At 32.7% G+C, this 16,677-nt stretch overlaps 1 protein-coding gene across 1 annotated transcript in view; it reads left to right on the top strand.

Annotated features, from left to right (window-relative positions):
• LOC129216915 (MAGUK p55 subfamily member 7-like) overlaps window positions 1–16,677 on the top strand; it is a 54,768-nt gene that overhangs the window by 22,771 nt on the left and 15,320 nt on the right. Inside the window, 4 exon segments of the mRNA XM_054851133.1 lie at window positions 4,679–4,764; window positions 4,843–5,111; window positions 10,478–10,614; window positions 15,152–15,238. Coding sequence (XP_054707108.1) covers window positions 4,679–4,764; window positions 4,843–5,111; window positions 10,478–10,614; window positions 15,152–15,238 — 579 coding nt within the window.

The raw sequence follows: 16,677 nt of genomic DNA, 5'->3' as shown, positions 1-16,677 counted from the left end.
AAAGTAGCAATAAGTAAAAAGAGCAAAATAGTATTCATTTAGAAACGAAAACACAAAATTTAAGCATATACAAATTTGAAGAATTTCTGAAATATGAAATTAAACTTCACATGTTTAAAAAGATTTATCAGTTAATACTTATTTTTTTTTACATAGAGTCTTACCTTCTCTGTATGTCTATTGAAGAACGAACTGTTTAAAAAAAATGTAGCCACGCGCTCCTGATCCCCATAAACTTGCTTTAGTTATTTTGGAAAATTTCAATTATTGTGGATTCTTGGTGGGATTTAAAATGTTGCCGAATTTGCGGGAATCGTTTTGGGATACCTTGGATAATGCTCCCCCTCCTTACTTTGTAAAACGGTATGTTACTCATTTTGGGGATATTTCGATAATTGGGAATCTGGCTATCTTTCTTCATTGGCGTTAATTTTTGGCTCCAGCGCCTGCGCGAGAGGTATTTTTCTTTGCAAATCAAAACAAAGAGATCGGAAATATCTATTCACATAGGGTTACTTTAATCAGCAGGGTTACCAAAATAAAATTATTTACGCCAAAAATGAGACGACCGCGCCAAATTCCCAATTATCGAAATATCCCCCTAATTTTTGTTAAAGAGATATTGTCGCCATATGCTAAGATACTTTTGGTCACCATAAAATGGCGCTAAACAATTTCAACCGAAATGTTTCCAAAATAAGTAGTAAAATTTGGCGATGGTTTGAATTTGTGCACAAAGTCACATTAATGGAAGTTTTTGTGCTGTTTATGGATTTACATAATTTAGTTGCTGGATTATTTTACAGTAAAAAATGTTTTTAAATATTCTTCGATTGACGATATTTTGTTTACATGGTGAAAGCTGACGAACATTATTACGTAGTCTTTGACTTCAAAAACCGCTACAGTTGAAAAAACTGCCAAATGCATTCGCTACTGAAATCTTTCTGCATAAATTTTGGCGAGGTTTCTGCTGTTAGATTGGATAACGATTAAAAAATCCGATCAGCACAAATAATAATAAAAAAAAACATTAGTTACACTAAAGTTCCGTTTAAATGGAAAATAATCAGCCAAATCCATTTATTATCAGCCAATCTTGTGAAAAAACGTTACTTTAAGATTTGACTTGAGAAAAGCCTCGAACAGTCACACGAAACGCAAAAATTCTAGCTATCAACTGAGAGTTGAGATGATACACTAAATAATGAATTAGGTTGAGGAGAGCCTTCGAACATGGAACAAAAAAAGCTCATATCTCGTTTTTCATACAGCTTAGAACTTTCTAACAGATGCCATCTTCAGCAGAAAAATAAGCGCTTTCGATGGACACATAATTTTAATATGTGCACGTATTTTTTCACCGTCATATTGCTGCATTTATGCGAAAATTTGGACATATTAGAATAAAAAAGGAACTAACAATCGGATCTTTTTCGAACTGGTTTACAAACCTCCCCAGTACCAAAAAGAACAAACGGTGAAAGTTTCAGCCAAATCTGCCAGGTAGTTTCTGAGATCTTAGGGAACAAATTTACCAAACTCCATTTTTATATATATAGATATATGGATTATCATTATATTATTATTATATTATTATCATTCCATTACATTAAAATTAATAGTAAAAATCTTCATTAATACAGCTAAAATCCATGTCTTCGGCCGGCTAACAAAAATTGTAAAACAATCTGTTACTAATTTTCGTCAAAAAGATATTGTCGCCAAATCCTGAGATACTTCTAGTCACCATAACATGGAGTTAAACATTTTCATCCAAAATGTTTCCAAAATGAGTAGTAAAATTTGGCGATTGTTTGAAAATGTGTAAAAAGAAAAATTTATGGATGTTTTTGTGCTCTTTAATGGATTTGCCTAATTTAGTTTATGGTGGATTATTTTAAATCTTGAAAAAAGTTTTAAAGATTCTTTTAATGGCGATATTTTGTTAACAGCGGCAGTTGAAAAAATTGCACAAATGTATTCGCATAAGCTACTGAAATCTTTGCAAAGAGTTTGGCGAGATTTCTACTGGTAGATTGGATCATGAGTCTGATCGCACAAATAATAAAAATATAACAATAGTTTCATTAAAGTTCCATTTAAATGGAAAATAATCAGCAAATCCATTTATTATCAGCCAATCTTGTGAAAAAACGTTACTTTAAGATTTGACTTGAGAAAAGCCTCGAACAGTCACACGAAACGCAAAAATATTGAACAGTACAACAATTCTAGCTATCAACTGAGAGTTGAGATGATACACTAAATAATGAATAAGGTTGAGGAGAGCCTTCGAACATGGAACAAAAAAAGCTCATATCTCGTTTTTCATACAACTTAGAACTTTCTAACAGATGCCATCTTTAGCAGAAAAATAAGCGCTTTCGATGGACACATAATTTTAATATGTGCACGTATTTTTTAACCGTCATATTGGGGCATTTATGCGAAAATTTGGACAAATTAGAATAAAAAAAGAACTATCAATCGGATTTTTATCGTACTGGTCTACAAACCTCCCCAGTACCAAAAAGAACAAACGGTGAAAGTTTCAGCCAAATCTGCCGGGTAGTTTCTGAGATCTTAGGGAACAAATTTACCAAACTCCAATTTTATATATTAAGATTAGGAATGAGAACGATGTTGAATATCGTTTACCGATGCCTATCAAAAATACAATAAAATTTAAAAACATTATGTTTTAAATTTCTTTAAAGCATAACAGTGAAATGTTATTTTAAATGTAGGGTTAATTTATGTATCAAATGTATGTATTTTATTCAAAATAATTCTAAAAAATCCTGTGGTTTAAAACTTAACTTGGGGGAAATTCAACAACAAGTTCTTCAACATTGGCTTTCTTCAAATACCCTGTTAAGTGGGGGTTATCTTTATAGATTAATTTAAGTATCATTTCTTGGAACTGCTATTTAATATTGCTGAGAGGTGATATTGCTTGTTGTGTTGTGTGTTGTCTGTGCGTGAACTTTTAAAGATATATATATATATATATATATATATATATATATATATATATACATACATACATACATACATACATACAGTAGGCGCCGCTTAATGTGATCATGGTTAATGTTATCATTCGCTTAATGTTATCAGAATCGCAATGTTCGGGAACACTTATATGTTAACCCACGTTAAAAGAGTCGAAAATTGTTATCAGCGTCTTCGTTTATTGTTATCACTTTTTCACAAACTTTCAATTTTTTCCCTGTTTTTGTTCCTCAATTAACAGAAATGAGTAGGCAAACCCTGACGTGACTAACTTTCTGGTTAGCATTTTGTGGTTTTCAATAGCAGTTCAAATTTTTTTTAGGAATGAAGCTACAGAAAGTTCGCCCCCCAGTGACCACAGACTCCCCCTAAGAATACTTCCTTTTGCACCTAAAAAATTCAGTCGCTGGACATGCTGCAGGCATTGATGTATCCATCCATTGTAGCCAATGTATCCCACCCATTGAGCACTACCATGGTTGCCACACTTCCGTCCAAGGGACGGAATTCCGTCTTTTCAAAAATTTCGGCCATCGGATTTTTTTTTTCCATGTTCAAAATGATTTTTATAGATGAAACAAATCTTTACTTTTGAATCTCTCACCCTCAAAAAAGGTCTTATTCTTCTGAGGACAAAAAACTGGCCCATCTGCTAAAGTTAAAAAGATGAGCTGTTTTTTTCCCCCCAAAAAAAAGAATTAAATAAGTCACTCAATCTGTTGATTTCAACCATTCTTATCTTAATCTGGAAAATTTTATTAAAGTTTTTATCACAATGCATCTTAAAGCCAAGAATCTCATGCCTGAATTTTTTTTTAACTACTATTTTTTTGTACGAAATATGAACTATTTATGTAACATGAACTATAAAATCTGAAGCTTTTTTTCTGCAGTAGCAAATAGTAAGTTTTTTTTATTGTATTTTATTATTAAGTTCTTTTTCTGCTTTTACCTCCTAAAAATCTTGGACAATGATATGTTATTTTTTATTTAGGTTTTAATTTTTACTTAATCTTACAATTTGGTTTTACTATATAGTTACAGCATCAAAAATTAGCATTATATATGTCTAAAACATCAAACAAACTAAGCGCCAACATTTTGGTGTCGCGAAATGGAGCCACGCGCTTTTCAGTCCTGGCCAATTTTTAGAGTGGCACCCATGAGCACTACCATTGTAGCATTACTTTGTAAACTGTTAAAGAATTGTGTCGAGATTGAAAACAAAGCGAAATTAAATTAAAATTTAAACAACAAGCAAAACCATGCTGGAAAAGATAAAAAAGCTGAATGTGCTTTGAAACTGGTTTACGAATGTCAGGAAAAACGGTCATACTTTACTTCACCTATTACTACGTGATTAAAAATTGCATAATTTAGCTTTAACTTTTTATGATTCAGATATTTCCATTCTGTTAATTTAATAATTTAAAACTGCGTTCAGTTGAGTCATTGTGATTTTAATTTAAGGTTGCCAAAATAAATACACCTTAATTGGAAAAATATCATTATTTTGTGTCTCCTGGATTCTTTTCGGTTATTGTTATCAAATTATATTTGTCCCAAAGTGATCACATTAAGCGGCGCCTACTGTATATATATATATATATATATATATATATATATATATATATATATATATTATATTTAAACTTCATAGGTCTGATTCATACTGGTGATGAAGTACATGAAGTTAATGGAATCAATATTAGAGGCAAATCTCCTCATGATGTTGTCAATATATTAGTAAGTTTTTTTTTTCATTTTCCTTTTTACTGTAATTATAAACAAGTTATATTGATGTTTTTCCTTTTTAATGTGCAGCAATGTCGGGAAGGACCCATCACATTTAAACTCGTCCCCAGAGAAGAATGTGTGCCATCCAGGGAAAGTCGATTGCGAGTGAAAGCCCACTTTAGCTATGACCCGGGTGCGGACAATATCATACCTTGTAAAGAAGCAGGTTTGCCTTTCAGTAAAGGAGAAGTACTTCATATTGTTAATCAGGAGGACTTGAATTGGTGGCAGGCCCGAAAACATGGGGAAAAGAATTCGAGGGCAGGCCTCATCCCTAGTCGTCAATTGCAAGAAAGGCTAGTTTTATTTTTTGAGATTCGTCTGAAGCTTAAGATATGAAGCTTAATTTTCAAGCCTGTTTTTTCATTGGTTTTTAAAGTCTCTATTCCATTACAGTAAACTCACAATTATCTGAGGAAGAGGGTGGCATGGCTACCGCGGATAAGCAAATTCGCGGATAATCCACAAAATAGGTAAAATAGCTTCCGAAAGTTAATTACACTTACACACATTTAAAATTTAGCAGAAAACGGTTTCAGTGTATGAAAAATGCATGCAAAAGCTAAGAAAGGATTGCCCATTATTGCAAAGGGATTGCAAACATATGCAAGCAAATTGTGCAAACAGATTAACTGAAACAGATAAAGCTAGGTTACACCAAAAACGTATAGGGAAGGGGAATTTTACTAGTCTGGTTTCTCATTTGCGCATGTAAGTGATATGCTTATTTATTATTCTAAAATTCAATAAGAGTAATGAAGATTGAAAGTGATAAGTAGAGCAGAACTAAAAATCAGACTTCAACTGACAGTGTAGTTTTTAAGAATCAGTTATTGGTGTGGACTAAAAATCAGGATTCGATGACTTTGGAAAGATTGAAGTCATTGCAAGGGAATAGGAAGAAACAAATAGGAATGTCAAAGAATAGATTTTTCACCTGTTAAATAGGTTTATTTATCTACATTCAGTTAATTATTACCAATAGGATTTTTTTTCTAAAAGTGTAAAAGGTCGCGTATAATACGCTCCGCATATAAGCCGCCGACGGATAATCGAGAGTTTACTGTATTTGTTTTTATTTTATCAATAATTATTCTAAAATTTTACAAGGTAAGGATGAAAGAGATGGGTTGATATATTTTTCCACACATCTAACAGTTATTTAAAAAAAAAATATCAGAAGTGTTGATTTTTTTAAAATTTAAATCAGATGTTTTTGATTTTTTATTTTAAATCTCCAAGAAAAGATTTATAAATATGTTATAATACTTAGATAAGAAGTGATTTTGTTTTATACTTTGCTTAAAAATAAGGTTTTCATCATGATGTTCGTTTTAGTGTAAAAGAATATGTTGAGCATTACTTTTCTTTACTATATTAGTGATGGTGTATAAGAAAAACAGCAAATTTCTTTGGTTCTGTACTGAATTGAATTGTAATTTTGCAGTGAAAGCAATATTGCAAAAGTGAAAATATGTTTCACATTAAAAGAGGGATCTATATAGTTTTGCGTATTGAAGTTAAGATTGTATAATGCAGTGCAGTTAAATTTAGAGCAACACATTCTAAAAATACAAAATTAATGTCTATAAAAAAATATAAAATTAAAATAGTGATTTTAATTAATGATTTTGTTAAAAAAAATCACTTGATTCAAATCCATGATTTTTTTTTTTTTAAATCACTTGATTTAAGTCAACGAACCTTGTTTAAATAAATCATGAACTACAAAAAGGTAGAACTGAACTTAAAGTTCCCCTCAAATTTTATGTGTTAAAAGTCAAGATAGGTGCCTAGGAAAAAATGTGTAGCCAGTTTTTTGCAAAAATTATGATCTCTTCAAATATACGTTAGTTTTGTGCATTTTGTTTAAATATGTTTTTGTAATTCAAGTTTGAACTGCACATTAAGCGGAATTTATTAGATATACAGTTGAACTCTGTTAATATGACCACGGTTAATACAAAATTACGGCTAAAGCGAACACTTTGTTAATTAAATTTGTTTTACTATTTAATAACATTACACATGTCACAGATATTAGGTAGATCAAAATGAAAGTTTTGGTGAAGACAAACGAAACTTCTGACCTCTTTTCCTTAAAAAAAATCTGCTATTGAGTTCTTCAATTTTCGATTTCAGCAATTTTGTGTCACTATAGAAAGCTCTCCATGTATTCCTTAATCCTGTGAGTAACTTCCAGCCCTTTTCTTTTAGTCATCAAGTAGTGACAGCTATTCTACCTTTTCTAAGTGGTACGGAAAATTTTAAGTGAAAGTGAAACTGCTGTCAACGCTGGTGTTATCCCCCATTTGTGCTTTATATCAAGTGTCTCTTAATCTTGAACCCACACCCCAAGTTCATACTCAGGGGTCAATCCAGGATTTTTTGTCAGGGTCCTGTTTTAGGAATTTTGTGAAAAATAATTTGGAATTTTGTGAAAACTAAAATGGAATTTTGTGAAAAAATTTTCATAAGATCACTATAACCTAAATAACTCTTAGTTATAGTTTTAAAAAGATGAGAATTCAATTAAAAATCATTTTTAGTTCATTTATTTGAACAGTTTAAGTTTAAGAATTCAATTGCACGCCGTGCGTTTTTTCTACTACTTGAACTTGTAGTTTGCATAGTGTTGCCAAACTGGAGGTTTCAAAACCGCCAAGAAACATGATCATTCCGACTAGTGGAGTAAAAAAAAAATGTCAAAAATCAAATTAAAGTCATGTTTTTTATTTTTTAGTAAATTTGAGAGCAAAAATAAAAGCATTAAACAAAATTAAGATTGCATTCCTAGCTCGATGTTCCAACGTGGCGAGCAAAATAAAACACACCATGCAACAAGGCATCCGCCAACAACTTCCATTTCGTTGCCACACTGCTCGCAGTTCAAAACGAAAACCACCAATTCACCAAATTCCAAGCCACGCTTACTCTTTCGAACACTAGGTGGCAGGGCTGCACAGGGTCACTCAAAACTTCCGGCGGAAGTCTTATTTGTATTGCTTCTTACGACGAATTGTTCTGTTTACGTATCTGTAATTTGATTGAATTTTTTAAATTAATCATGAATTTCAAAATCGCAAAATTTTCGTAAAAAGAGGGGATGTTGTTCTGCTTTCGGGTACAGCATGAGGACAGGAGCAAATAAGATGTCAGAAATAAAGATGTTCAAATTTCTAAAGGTCCTGATCGTCGAATCAAAGCCAATGCTTTAAAGCGAAAGGATTGAATCTTAATGAATATTATGTAGTAAACACACTTTGTGCGAGGTATTTACGAGCTGGAAACATTCACCTTAATTTCATCAGCTTTGTATTTTTACTGTAATGTGTGAAGATTTATATTGATCTATATTAAATTGATTAGAAAAACTCAACCTGAACAATTTTTTATTTGCTTCCTGCAAAGCTGAAAGTTTCCAGTGTTTGGACGGGTTTCAAACAGTTTGATTTGTGTGATTAAAATAAAGAACCACTATTCATTACCTCATGAGAAAAAAACTTCCCATAGCTCGAACTATCAATAACTCGAACCATTTAGCCCGTCTCTTGGGACTTCGAGTTATTGACGGTACTTTATTATTAGGCGCTCTAATTGTAAACAAATTTAGATATTCGACAATCGGTAAACAAACACATTAATTAAAGTTATAACTCCCTGTCATAGCCATTCTGTGTGAATACAGTGCAGAAAAGCTTCCATCTTTGAAAAAATAGCTTCAACTTAAGAATAGGAATTACAATTCACAATGTACTTGCAATCCAGTAGATTTGTGATTCTTGAAAGCAGACTTTGTATCAACTTTATTTCTGCTTAGGAGGTATTCATAAATGCTTATCATTGAAATCGCGGTAATGATCGACAAACGAAGACTCGTTTTTTTTTTCTTATTTCTGTATTTAAAGGATCAGGAAAATCAGATCCGTTGATCGACAATTTTTGAGAATAGCAAAGCCTATTATACTCATTTCATGCATTAAAATACGCAAAAGACATGATTCTACCTAGAACTGAAAGAAAACAAAATTGCCTGAACACTGTAAACATCAATCGTTAGCAATAGATTCGCCATCCATCTACTAAAGGATCGGTAAGGTCACAGCCATTGAAAGATAATTTTTAACAATAACTAAGTTTGTCTTTCTTATTTAATGCATTGAAATACGCAGAAGACATTATTCTGCTTTTTAAAGAAGCACAACAAAATCGCTTTCGCTATGAACACCTATCTCTAGCAATGGAGATTGGCGCTTAACCGGAAATAAGACTCGCTACTTCCGGTCTACGTCAGTGGTTTGTTTGTTTATTTAGGATATTTGGTGAATAAGCACGCTGCGCACTTGAAATTCTTTCAATCACGGAGAGGCGCACGTCACACGTCATCCTCCCTCCGATACAATCGGATCCGATCCGATCAGCGTATGTGCGCGCGACTCATTCCGCTCGGAGTGCCTAGGTGATCCGAGGTAGAAACAACTTTCAGTGACTGCTTTGCGAAATAAATTTTGTGAAAGGTCCGGTTTTAGTTACGGATTTTTGTGAAAGGTCCGTTCATAGGGGTCCGAATTTTGTGAAGGGTCCGTTTTTAGGGTTCGGAATTTTGTGAAGGGTCCGTAAACGGACCGAATTTCTGTCTAGATTGACCCCTGATACTTGTTAGTTAGCTCTCTAAGGGGTGCAAAATATTCTCGGCTGCATTGAGCTATTGTGCGTAGCCAAAGCCTCTGCTATTCTGAAAGAATTAAAACTCATTACACCTGTTTACCTTTGGACAGATCAGTCTGCTTGGAGATAAAACCGTCTATCTTTTCATTTCGGTATTACCACCTATTGAACTATTGTTACCTCCTATCCCCCCATTATCACCTCTCTTCGAATTGGTTCTTCAGTTATTGCTAAAAACATTTTACATGACAAAAATTACTGTCCCACTATTTCCAAACCTTCTATTAAGTCTCTCCTAAAATATCAATAAAGCAAGTTGTTTCATGCTATGAATAAGCTTAGCTTTTTTCTGGTTCATGCCAGAAAAACTTCCGTAGGATCTATCGTGGCTGGCAGTCCGACGTTTCTTATGAATTGAACGTTGCTTTATTTGGTTGTCCATTAAAGGCTAAAGATGGCGAGCATAAAAAGAAGAGCACTATCAATTCGTGAAGATATAGAGTTGCAACGTAATTCTGCTTTAAATTTACATGTGCATTTTTTATTTTTCCCCATTTTACTTATTCACGGTTGTTACGAATAACGGTTAATACAAACAAATTGGTGAATTTTTGGCATTTTGTATTAACCAAGTTCAACTGTATCATTAGATATAATTTGTATTTAGGAATCAGCAAATTGTTTGTTTTCTGTAACAAATGAAATTTTTCATTTACATTCTGACATTACTATAGTATGTCTCAAAAATATCAGACTATGAAAGAACTTAAAAGTTATAATTGGTGTAGATAACCTCCATTTCAGCATTTTCATGATTTTTATTTTGTTAATTGAGCATTAATATGAAACTTTTTCTATGTATTGTCTACATTATCAATTTAACCTATCATATTTTTTAAATCCATAAATTTTGATTGATTCTAAAATTTGATGTCCCTATTCTTAACATAGTTCTTGGTATATTGTTTGTGATGTTTTCTTAAAACATTTTTAGGCGTTTTGCGGAAATGAGAGATTTGTCTTATTTACTTCAAGATGACTTCATTGCTGGGTGTAAAATTCCTGTTAGAAAAGAACATCATCGTCCTCGCAAGATAAAGAAAATTATGTATGATGCCAAAGAGAATGATGGTAAATATGCCTGTTTTGAAATGTCTGCACAATTAATTTTTAAGAATTTGATTTTTGAAGAAAATTATTATTTTCAGCAACAATTGTTTAATTCTTAGTAATGTATAGAAAATGTACACATACTGTAAATTTCATATAAGCGCATAGGTAACTAATGTGAAAGTAAGGTCACCACAGAGAATACTTGACTTCAAGCTAAATTAATGATTCAAACGAAAATTTCGAAAATCTTTCTCCTAAATTATGAAATTTTAATGATGCTTCACTAATGGTTATATCACTTTTATGCTACCACTTATATATGCCAACTTTATGCAAGTTTGTGGCAAGAAAGAGCATTAAATTTAGATTTTGAATCAATTGCTAGCATGTTTCCCCCAAATTTTGAGGTTTGTCACTTTTCTTGCTGGGGTACGATAGGGTGCCAAATAAATAAATTATTAACAAAAATTTTAAGGTATTTGTTTAAAAGTTTCTTGTCATATTAATTCCTTTAGCAAATTGCTAATTAAAATTAGCAAAGTAGGACAAATATTTGCAGTAACAAAAAGCCCTATTGCCTTAAAAGTTATATAGATTTCCAAAGAATTAGTGAAAATCTCAAACCGAGGTCTGGATCCATAAATTTTGGGCCCCCCTGCTACAAAATCTGTAGGGCCCCTCCCCATAGGCCAGCAGTGTCTATTTGTAACGTTACTAAGTCTTAATGCTGGTTAAAAAAATATCTTAATTTCTTGGGGCAGACCTTTAAGGGGTTTTTGGGCTCCTTAAGGACATGCCCCTCCCCCTCACTGCAGGGCCAGTGGGTATGCAGATCCAGGCCTGCTCAGCCCTCCTACACAGTTTAAATCTCATTCCCAAAAATTTTTAGAATCAAACATTGTACTTTTCTCATAAGAGTTCAGAATAAGACAAAGGTTGGGGGATGAATTACCGGAAGAGATGTTCTGTATATTCTTTATCTCGAATATTATTTTTTTCTTAATTGTACTTGATTCTTTTAAGAAAAAATTTCTAAATGTAGGAGGAAACTACAGCTGTGTTTAGTGCAGTGGAAAATTTGCCTTCTGTGTTTTTTATATATTTTTTGAGATGGTGGAAAATAAGATTGCATACAAACCTGTTATTGTGCGGTGAATAGTTACTGCAGGTATACAGTGCTGGTAAAAAAAAAATTGCATCACCCTCGTATTTTCACAACAATGGGATATGTGAGAAGTTTTGGTTGACCGATTAACGATAAATGTATGTGAAATTCTGCAAAACTTATGAAGTAAACATTTAACAGCAGGAATCCGATAATTGTTTATTTTATTTATGGAAATACATTGCCAAAACCGTAACAAGTACAATGTGAAGTGCATCAACGTTGCTAAGTGAATGACCAAAAAGTAAGTAGAGGTTTTAATTGTAACACTCTTTCTGTTCAAAAATGAACAAAAGTAACATGGAAATGTTTGAACATCATAAAATGTAACCTAATATTTTGTTGATCTGCCTCTAGCTTTAATAGCTTGACATCTACTGGGCACTGAACGGATGAGTGATTGAATGTATTCTTTACTGAGTTTGTGGTGTCAGACACAAATTATTGATTCCTGGAGTTTTGCAAGTGATGTTGGCTTATGTTTCATCACTTCTACACCCATTTTATTCCAACAATTTTCAATCAGATTTAGATCGAGGCTGTTTCTGGGCCAAGGCAAACTGCTGACCCCATGCTCATTTTTCCATTTCTGAACCTGCGTGTGAGTTTAGAGAAAAAAAATTACTTATCCCCATGTCAATTTAAGTCGAATGGCAGGATAAAGGTTTTTAAATTGTTACTTACCAGTTTTGCCCTATGGCACGGAGCAGAATCATCCTGGAAAGTGATGCTTGGAACTGAAGTAAAATGATCCCGGATAGTAGGTAGCAATTTCTTCTCTAAAATGCCAATATACACCCGAGCGTTTACTGTTGGTGGGCGTCACAAAGTGAAGCCCACCAACTCTTTGATCAGGAATACATCGCCAAAACATCTAGGATATAAGATGCTTGCATGGGCGGATTTATGGGGGGTCAGAGGGGGGCAATGCCCCTCCAGTTTTGGAAGGACTTTATGTAGTAACAACACAACTTCAAAAAAATTTTTTTAAAAATCATTATTATTTTTCTTTTTTGACTAGTTTAGAAGGACATGGGTGGATTTATAAGAGGGGGGGGCATAGGGGCAATGCCCCCCAGTTTTGGGAGGACTTAAAATAGTAACAACACATCTTCCAAAATCTTAAAACAAAAAAAAATATTATTTTTTTCTTTTTTGAATAGTTCGATGAAAATGAAGAGAAGCGATTGTCCTTTTCTGATGTGAGAAAAGAAAAAAAAGAATATTAAATACAAATAGTACAGCTTTCACTGGGGTGCTGAAAATATGCCTATATTCACTTTTTTGGACTGAAAACCGGGGAAGAAACCCCCGAAACCCCTAAAATTGGAGATATTCTATATCCCACTTAAAAGGGAGCCCTGCGTCACTCTCTTGATACCAATCGCCTCTCTTTAGGCCAATTCAAAAAGGACAGCATGAAAACACACATTAATGAAAACAACACAAAAAAAGAGTAAAGCATGACCTTATACATCACAGAAAAACAGACCAAAACATGGGGGGGGGGGCAATTTAAAATGTTGCTAAAAAAATAATCCTGCCCCCCAAAGAACTCAATCCTAAATCCGCCTATGGATGCTTGATTGTGTGTTGAATGCAGTCGGGATGATATTAATCTCCTTTGGAGCGTCTAACTGTGTGCTGTCCATTGGACCCATGCAGAATTTGGACTCGTCCGAAAACCCAACCGATTTCCATTGATCAACAGTCCACCCTTGGAGAGCTTTTGCCCAGTCTAGATGCTCTTTCCTCATTTTTTTTTGGTCAACAATGGCTTCTTTTGTGGTCGACGTGTCACCAAACCCGCATCACACAGTTGGGTCATTTTCTCTAAAATGCTAAATTCTTGTCCTTGCTCCAAAAATAACAAACTAACTAGTATAGAAATAAAACTGACGCTAGAATGCTTTAACAACATTTTTTTATGTCTGTAAAATAAGTTAAAACAAACACTCTATTATTATTATTATACATTTAAATAATTTTTTGACACGATAAATGTCATTCCCCTGTGTGTCCCTACCTCCACCTTAAAGCAAAATCAGCTCTAAAGATTCAGGAAGCCATGCATATTTGTACAGAAAATGTTGTTTAACCTCTTAAGAAGTGTTATGCAATGTTGTAAAATAGAAAAAAAAATTCTTCAAGGTTTGCATTATTTTTAAAAAAAAAATAGTAAAAAATGTCCTTTGATTTTTTGTCATTCCCCTGTCGAGGAATGGAATGAATGTTTCTCACACCTGGTAATAGTTGTATTAACTCATAATTTAATCTTTGAATTCTGGTCTCATCATAGAAATAATCTTAATTAGTTCTTTTTGAATAAATATACGGTGTCGAGTATATTCGGGTGATATCAAGTTAAATCTTGATAAGTATTTTTAATGACTGTCATTACCCTGTCTTTGATAATTCATTTAATTTTGTAATAATCGCTCAATAAATGATTGACTCTTGTTTGTATAGAGTTTCCCCCCCTTACTTTAAGTGACATTGATATTTGTTGTTTGCAGTTATGACAATATATAAAGTTAACTTTAATTTTTGTCATTCCCCTGTCGTCCTTCTCCTGTAAAATGTAAAGGAAACAAATAACCACAATAACTACTTTTTTGACACCACGACATTGGATCTTTTTCAATTTCATAAAAGTAGTGTTTCCTTTTCCCACATAAATTATAATATCGTCAGTAAAACGCATTATTTCCTCTAAGTGTCATTCCCCTGGCACAGTGAATGCCATTCCTTGCCCTGTCCAAATTGCGCTGTTTAGGGGAAATGACCCAGTTGTTTTCGTACAGTAGACGTGGATGCGTGAACACCCGATTCATTTTCCCATGCTGCTCTAAGGTCTGTTGAAGATGATAGTCTTTTCCGAAGACTGAGTCGTGTCAAATATCTGTCCTGCGCTACATTGGATATTCCTGCACGACCACTGCCACTCTTTCTTAATGTGCTTCCGGTGCTCTTCAGCTTATTTAGTAGTCGAACAACAGTCCATTGCAAACAGTTTATTCTTTTTGCTATGGAACGTGACGACAATCCTTCTTTGTCCAATGCAACAATAACACTCTTCCTTTGTGATATCAGTTGACCGTATTTTGACATACTGCAACTCATAAGTCCAGATCGTAAATGAATGCATCGAACGTTCAACTGGTTTTTTTATACAGTTAGAAGGATGATGCAATCTTACACAATAGCTTGCATCATGTACCAATGCCAATTCATGTTATATGATGCAAGAACCATTAAATATTTCATAATTACTTATAAATGCTAAAAATATTTGGATTTCGTGTGTGATGCAATTTTTTTAACACCACTGTAATATAATTTATTATATAAACATATATATATATATATATCTTAATTTTCTGTTCACAGATTTTGACAGGGAAGAAATAGCCACTTATGAAGAAGTTGCCAAGTTATATCCTAGGCCAGGAATACATCGACCTATAATTCTGATTGGTAATTTGTAATGAGGATACTTTATTCTTGAACCACTTTTGAATATGGTCTCATTCTAATTTCTTTTATGTATCAATGCAGAAATTTTTTTTATTTAACGATAAACTGAGGATTAATTGTAAGACTTATCTACCAAAATTGCAGTAAGACTTGTAGTACAAATAATTTGCCATCTCAACATATTATCAAGCTTTTTAACAAGCCTTTTCATATAGCATACAGACACATATTTCAACTGTTGTTCAAAATGGCCATTTTTGTAGTTATAATTCTTTTACAGTTAACACTGGAATTCAGCTTAAATGTGTTTTCAATTTTCTTTTAAAGTTTGATTAAATTTTTTCAAATTTTTCATTATTCTGTATTAGAAGTCAGATCGTAAATTAATATTCTGCCAGGTTCAAAAACAAGCTGTATATACTTACGTCTGTAAGGGATCAATTTTTTGACAGTTAATACTGGAATTTAGCTTAAATGTGTTTTGAATTTTCTTTTAATGTTTGATTACATATTTTCAAATTTTTCATTATTCTTTATTAGAAGTCAGATCTCAAATTAATATTCTGCCAGGTTCAAAAACAAGCTGTATATACTTAAGTCTGTAAAGGATCTAGTTTTCACATGTTTAATTAGTCATTTTTAAAAAAAAAGTACATTAAAAAAAAATTTTTTTTTGTCATCCACCTCCCCTCCCCCCTTTTTTGCAGAATTTCACCAATTTTATTTGCACATGCTAGAGATCCCCTTTCTTCCTCAGTTTTTTTTTTTTTTTGCGAAGAACCAACGTCAAATTAGGTGCATTGAACGAATTGACTTATTTAATATTTTCAGCTAACTAAATTTTCCCAGTTAACCACTTATTAATTAAAATATTATTATTTTTGAAAACTTTCCAACATTAAGCTCATATTTTGCCGAAAATTGCATGCAATGTTTAAGATTTCAATTCTTATGTGTCTTGCAAGTTTGTCAATTAATTTTAAAATTGGAAGTTGTTTTAACGCATGTTACAGCAATCCGCACCGTTATTAGCCGAATTTTCAGTTTCAAATATTGGCACTTATGAATCATATGTGACTAAAAAGGATGTGCTAGATGACCAACTTTTCAGCAAGTAATGATTCAGAAATCATGGTTTGTATAAAGCAAAGAAACATTGAGAAAATGTTTTGTTATTTATTACCTGATAATGCAATTACAGTAAAATTTTAAACTGAATTTTGAAATTATTTAGGATTGTTTTATAACTTACTGATTGTACTACATTAGTCTTTAATTTTTCAATATTATGCATTTATTGTTATTTTAGGTTAGTAATAGACAATATCATCCTTTCTGCACATTATTAAAGATTGATTTTCAGTGCAAAAGGTTTTGTCTAATGCTGAAACTTTTATATCAATTGGAACCAAATCAATACTTCTTATTTTATCACTGTT

Source organism: Uloborus diversus, chromosome 2 (genome assembly GCF_026930045.1).
Source record: "Uloborus diversus isolate 005 chromosome 2, Udiv.v.3.1, whole genome shotgun sequence".
NCBI lineage: Eukaryota > Metazoa > Arthropoda > Arachnida > Araneae > Uloboridae > Uloborus > Uloborus diversus.
This window is presented reverse-complemented; position numbering and strand designations above follow the sequence as displayed.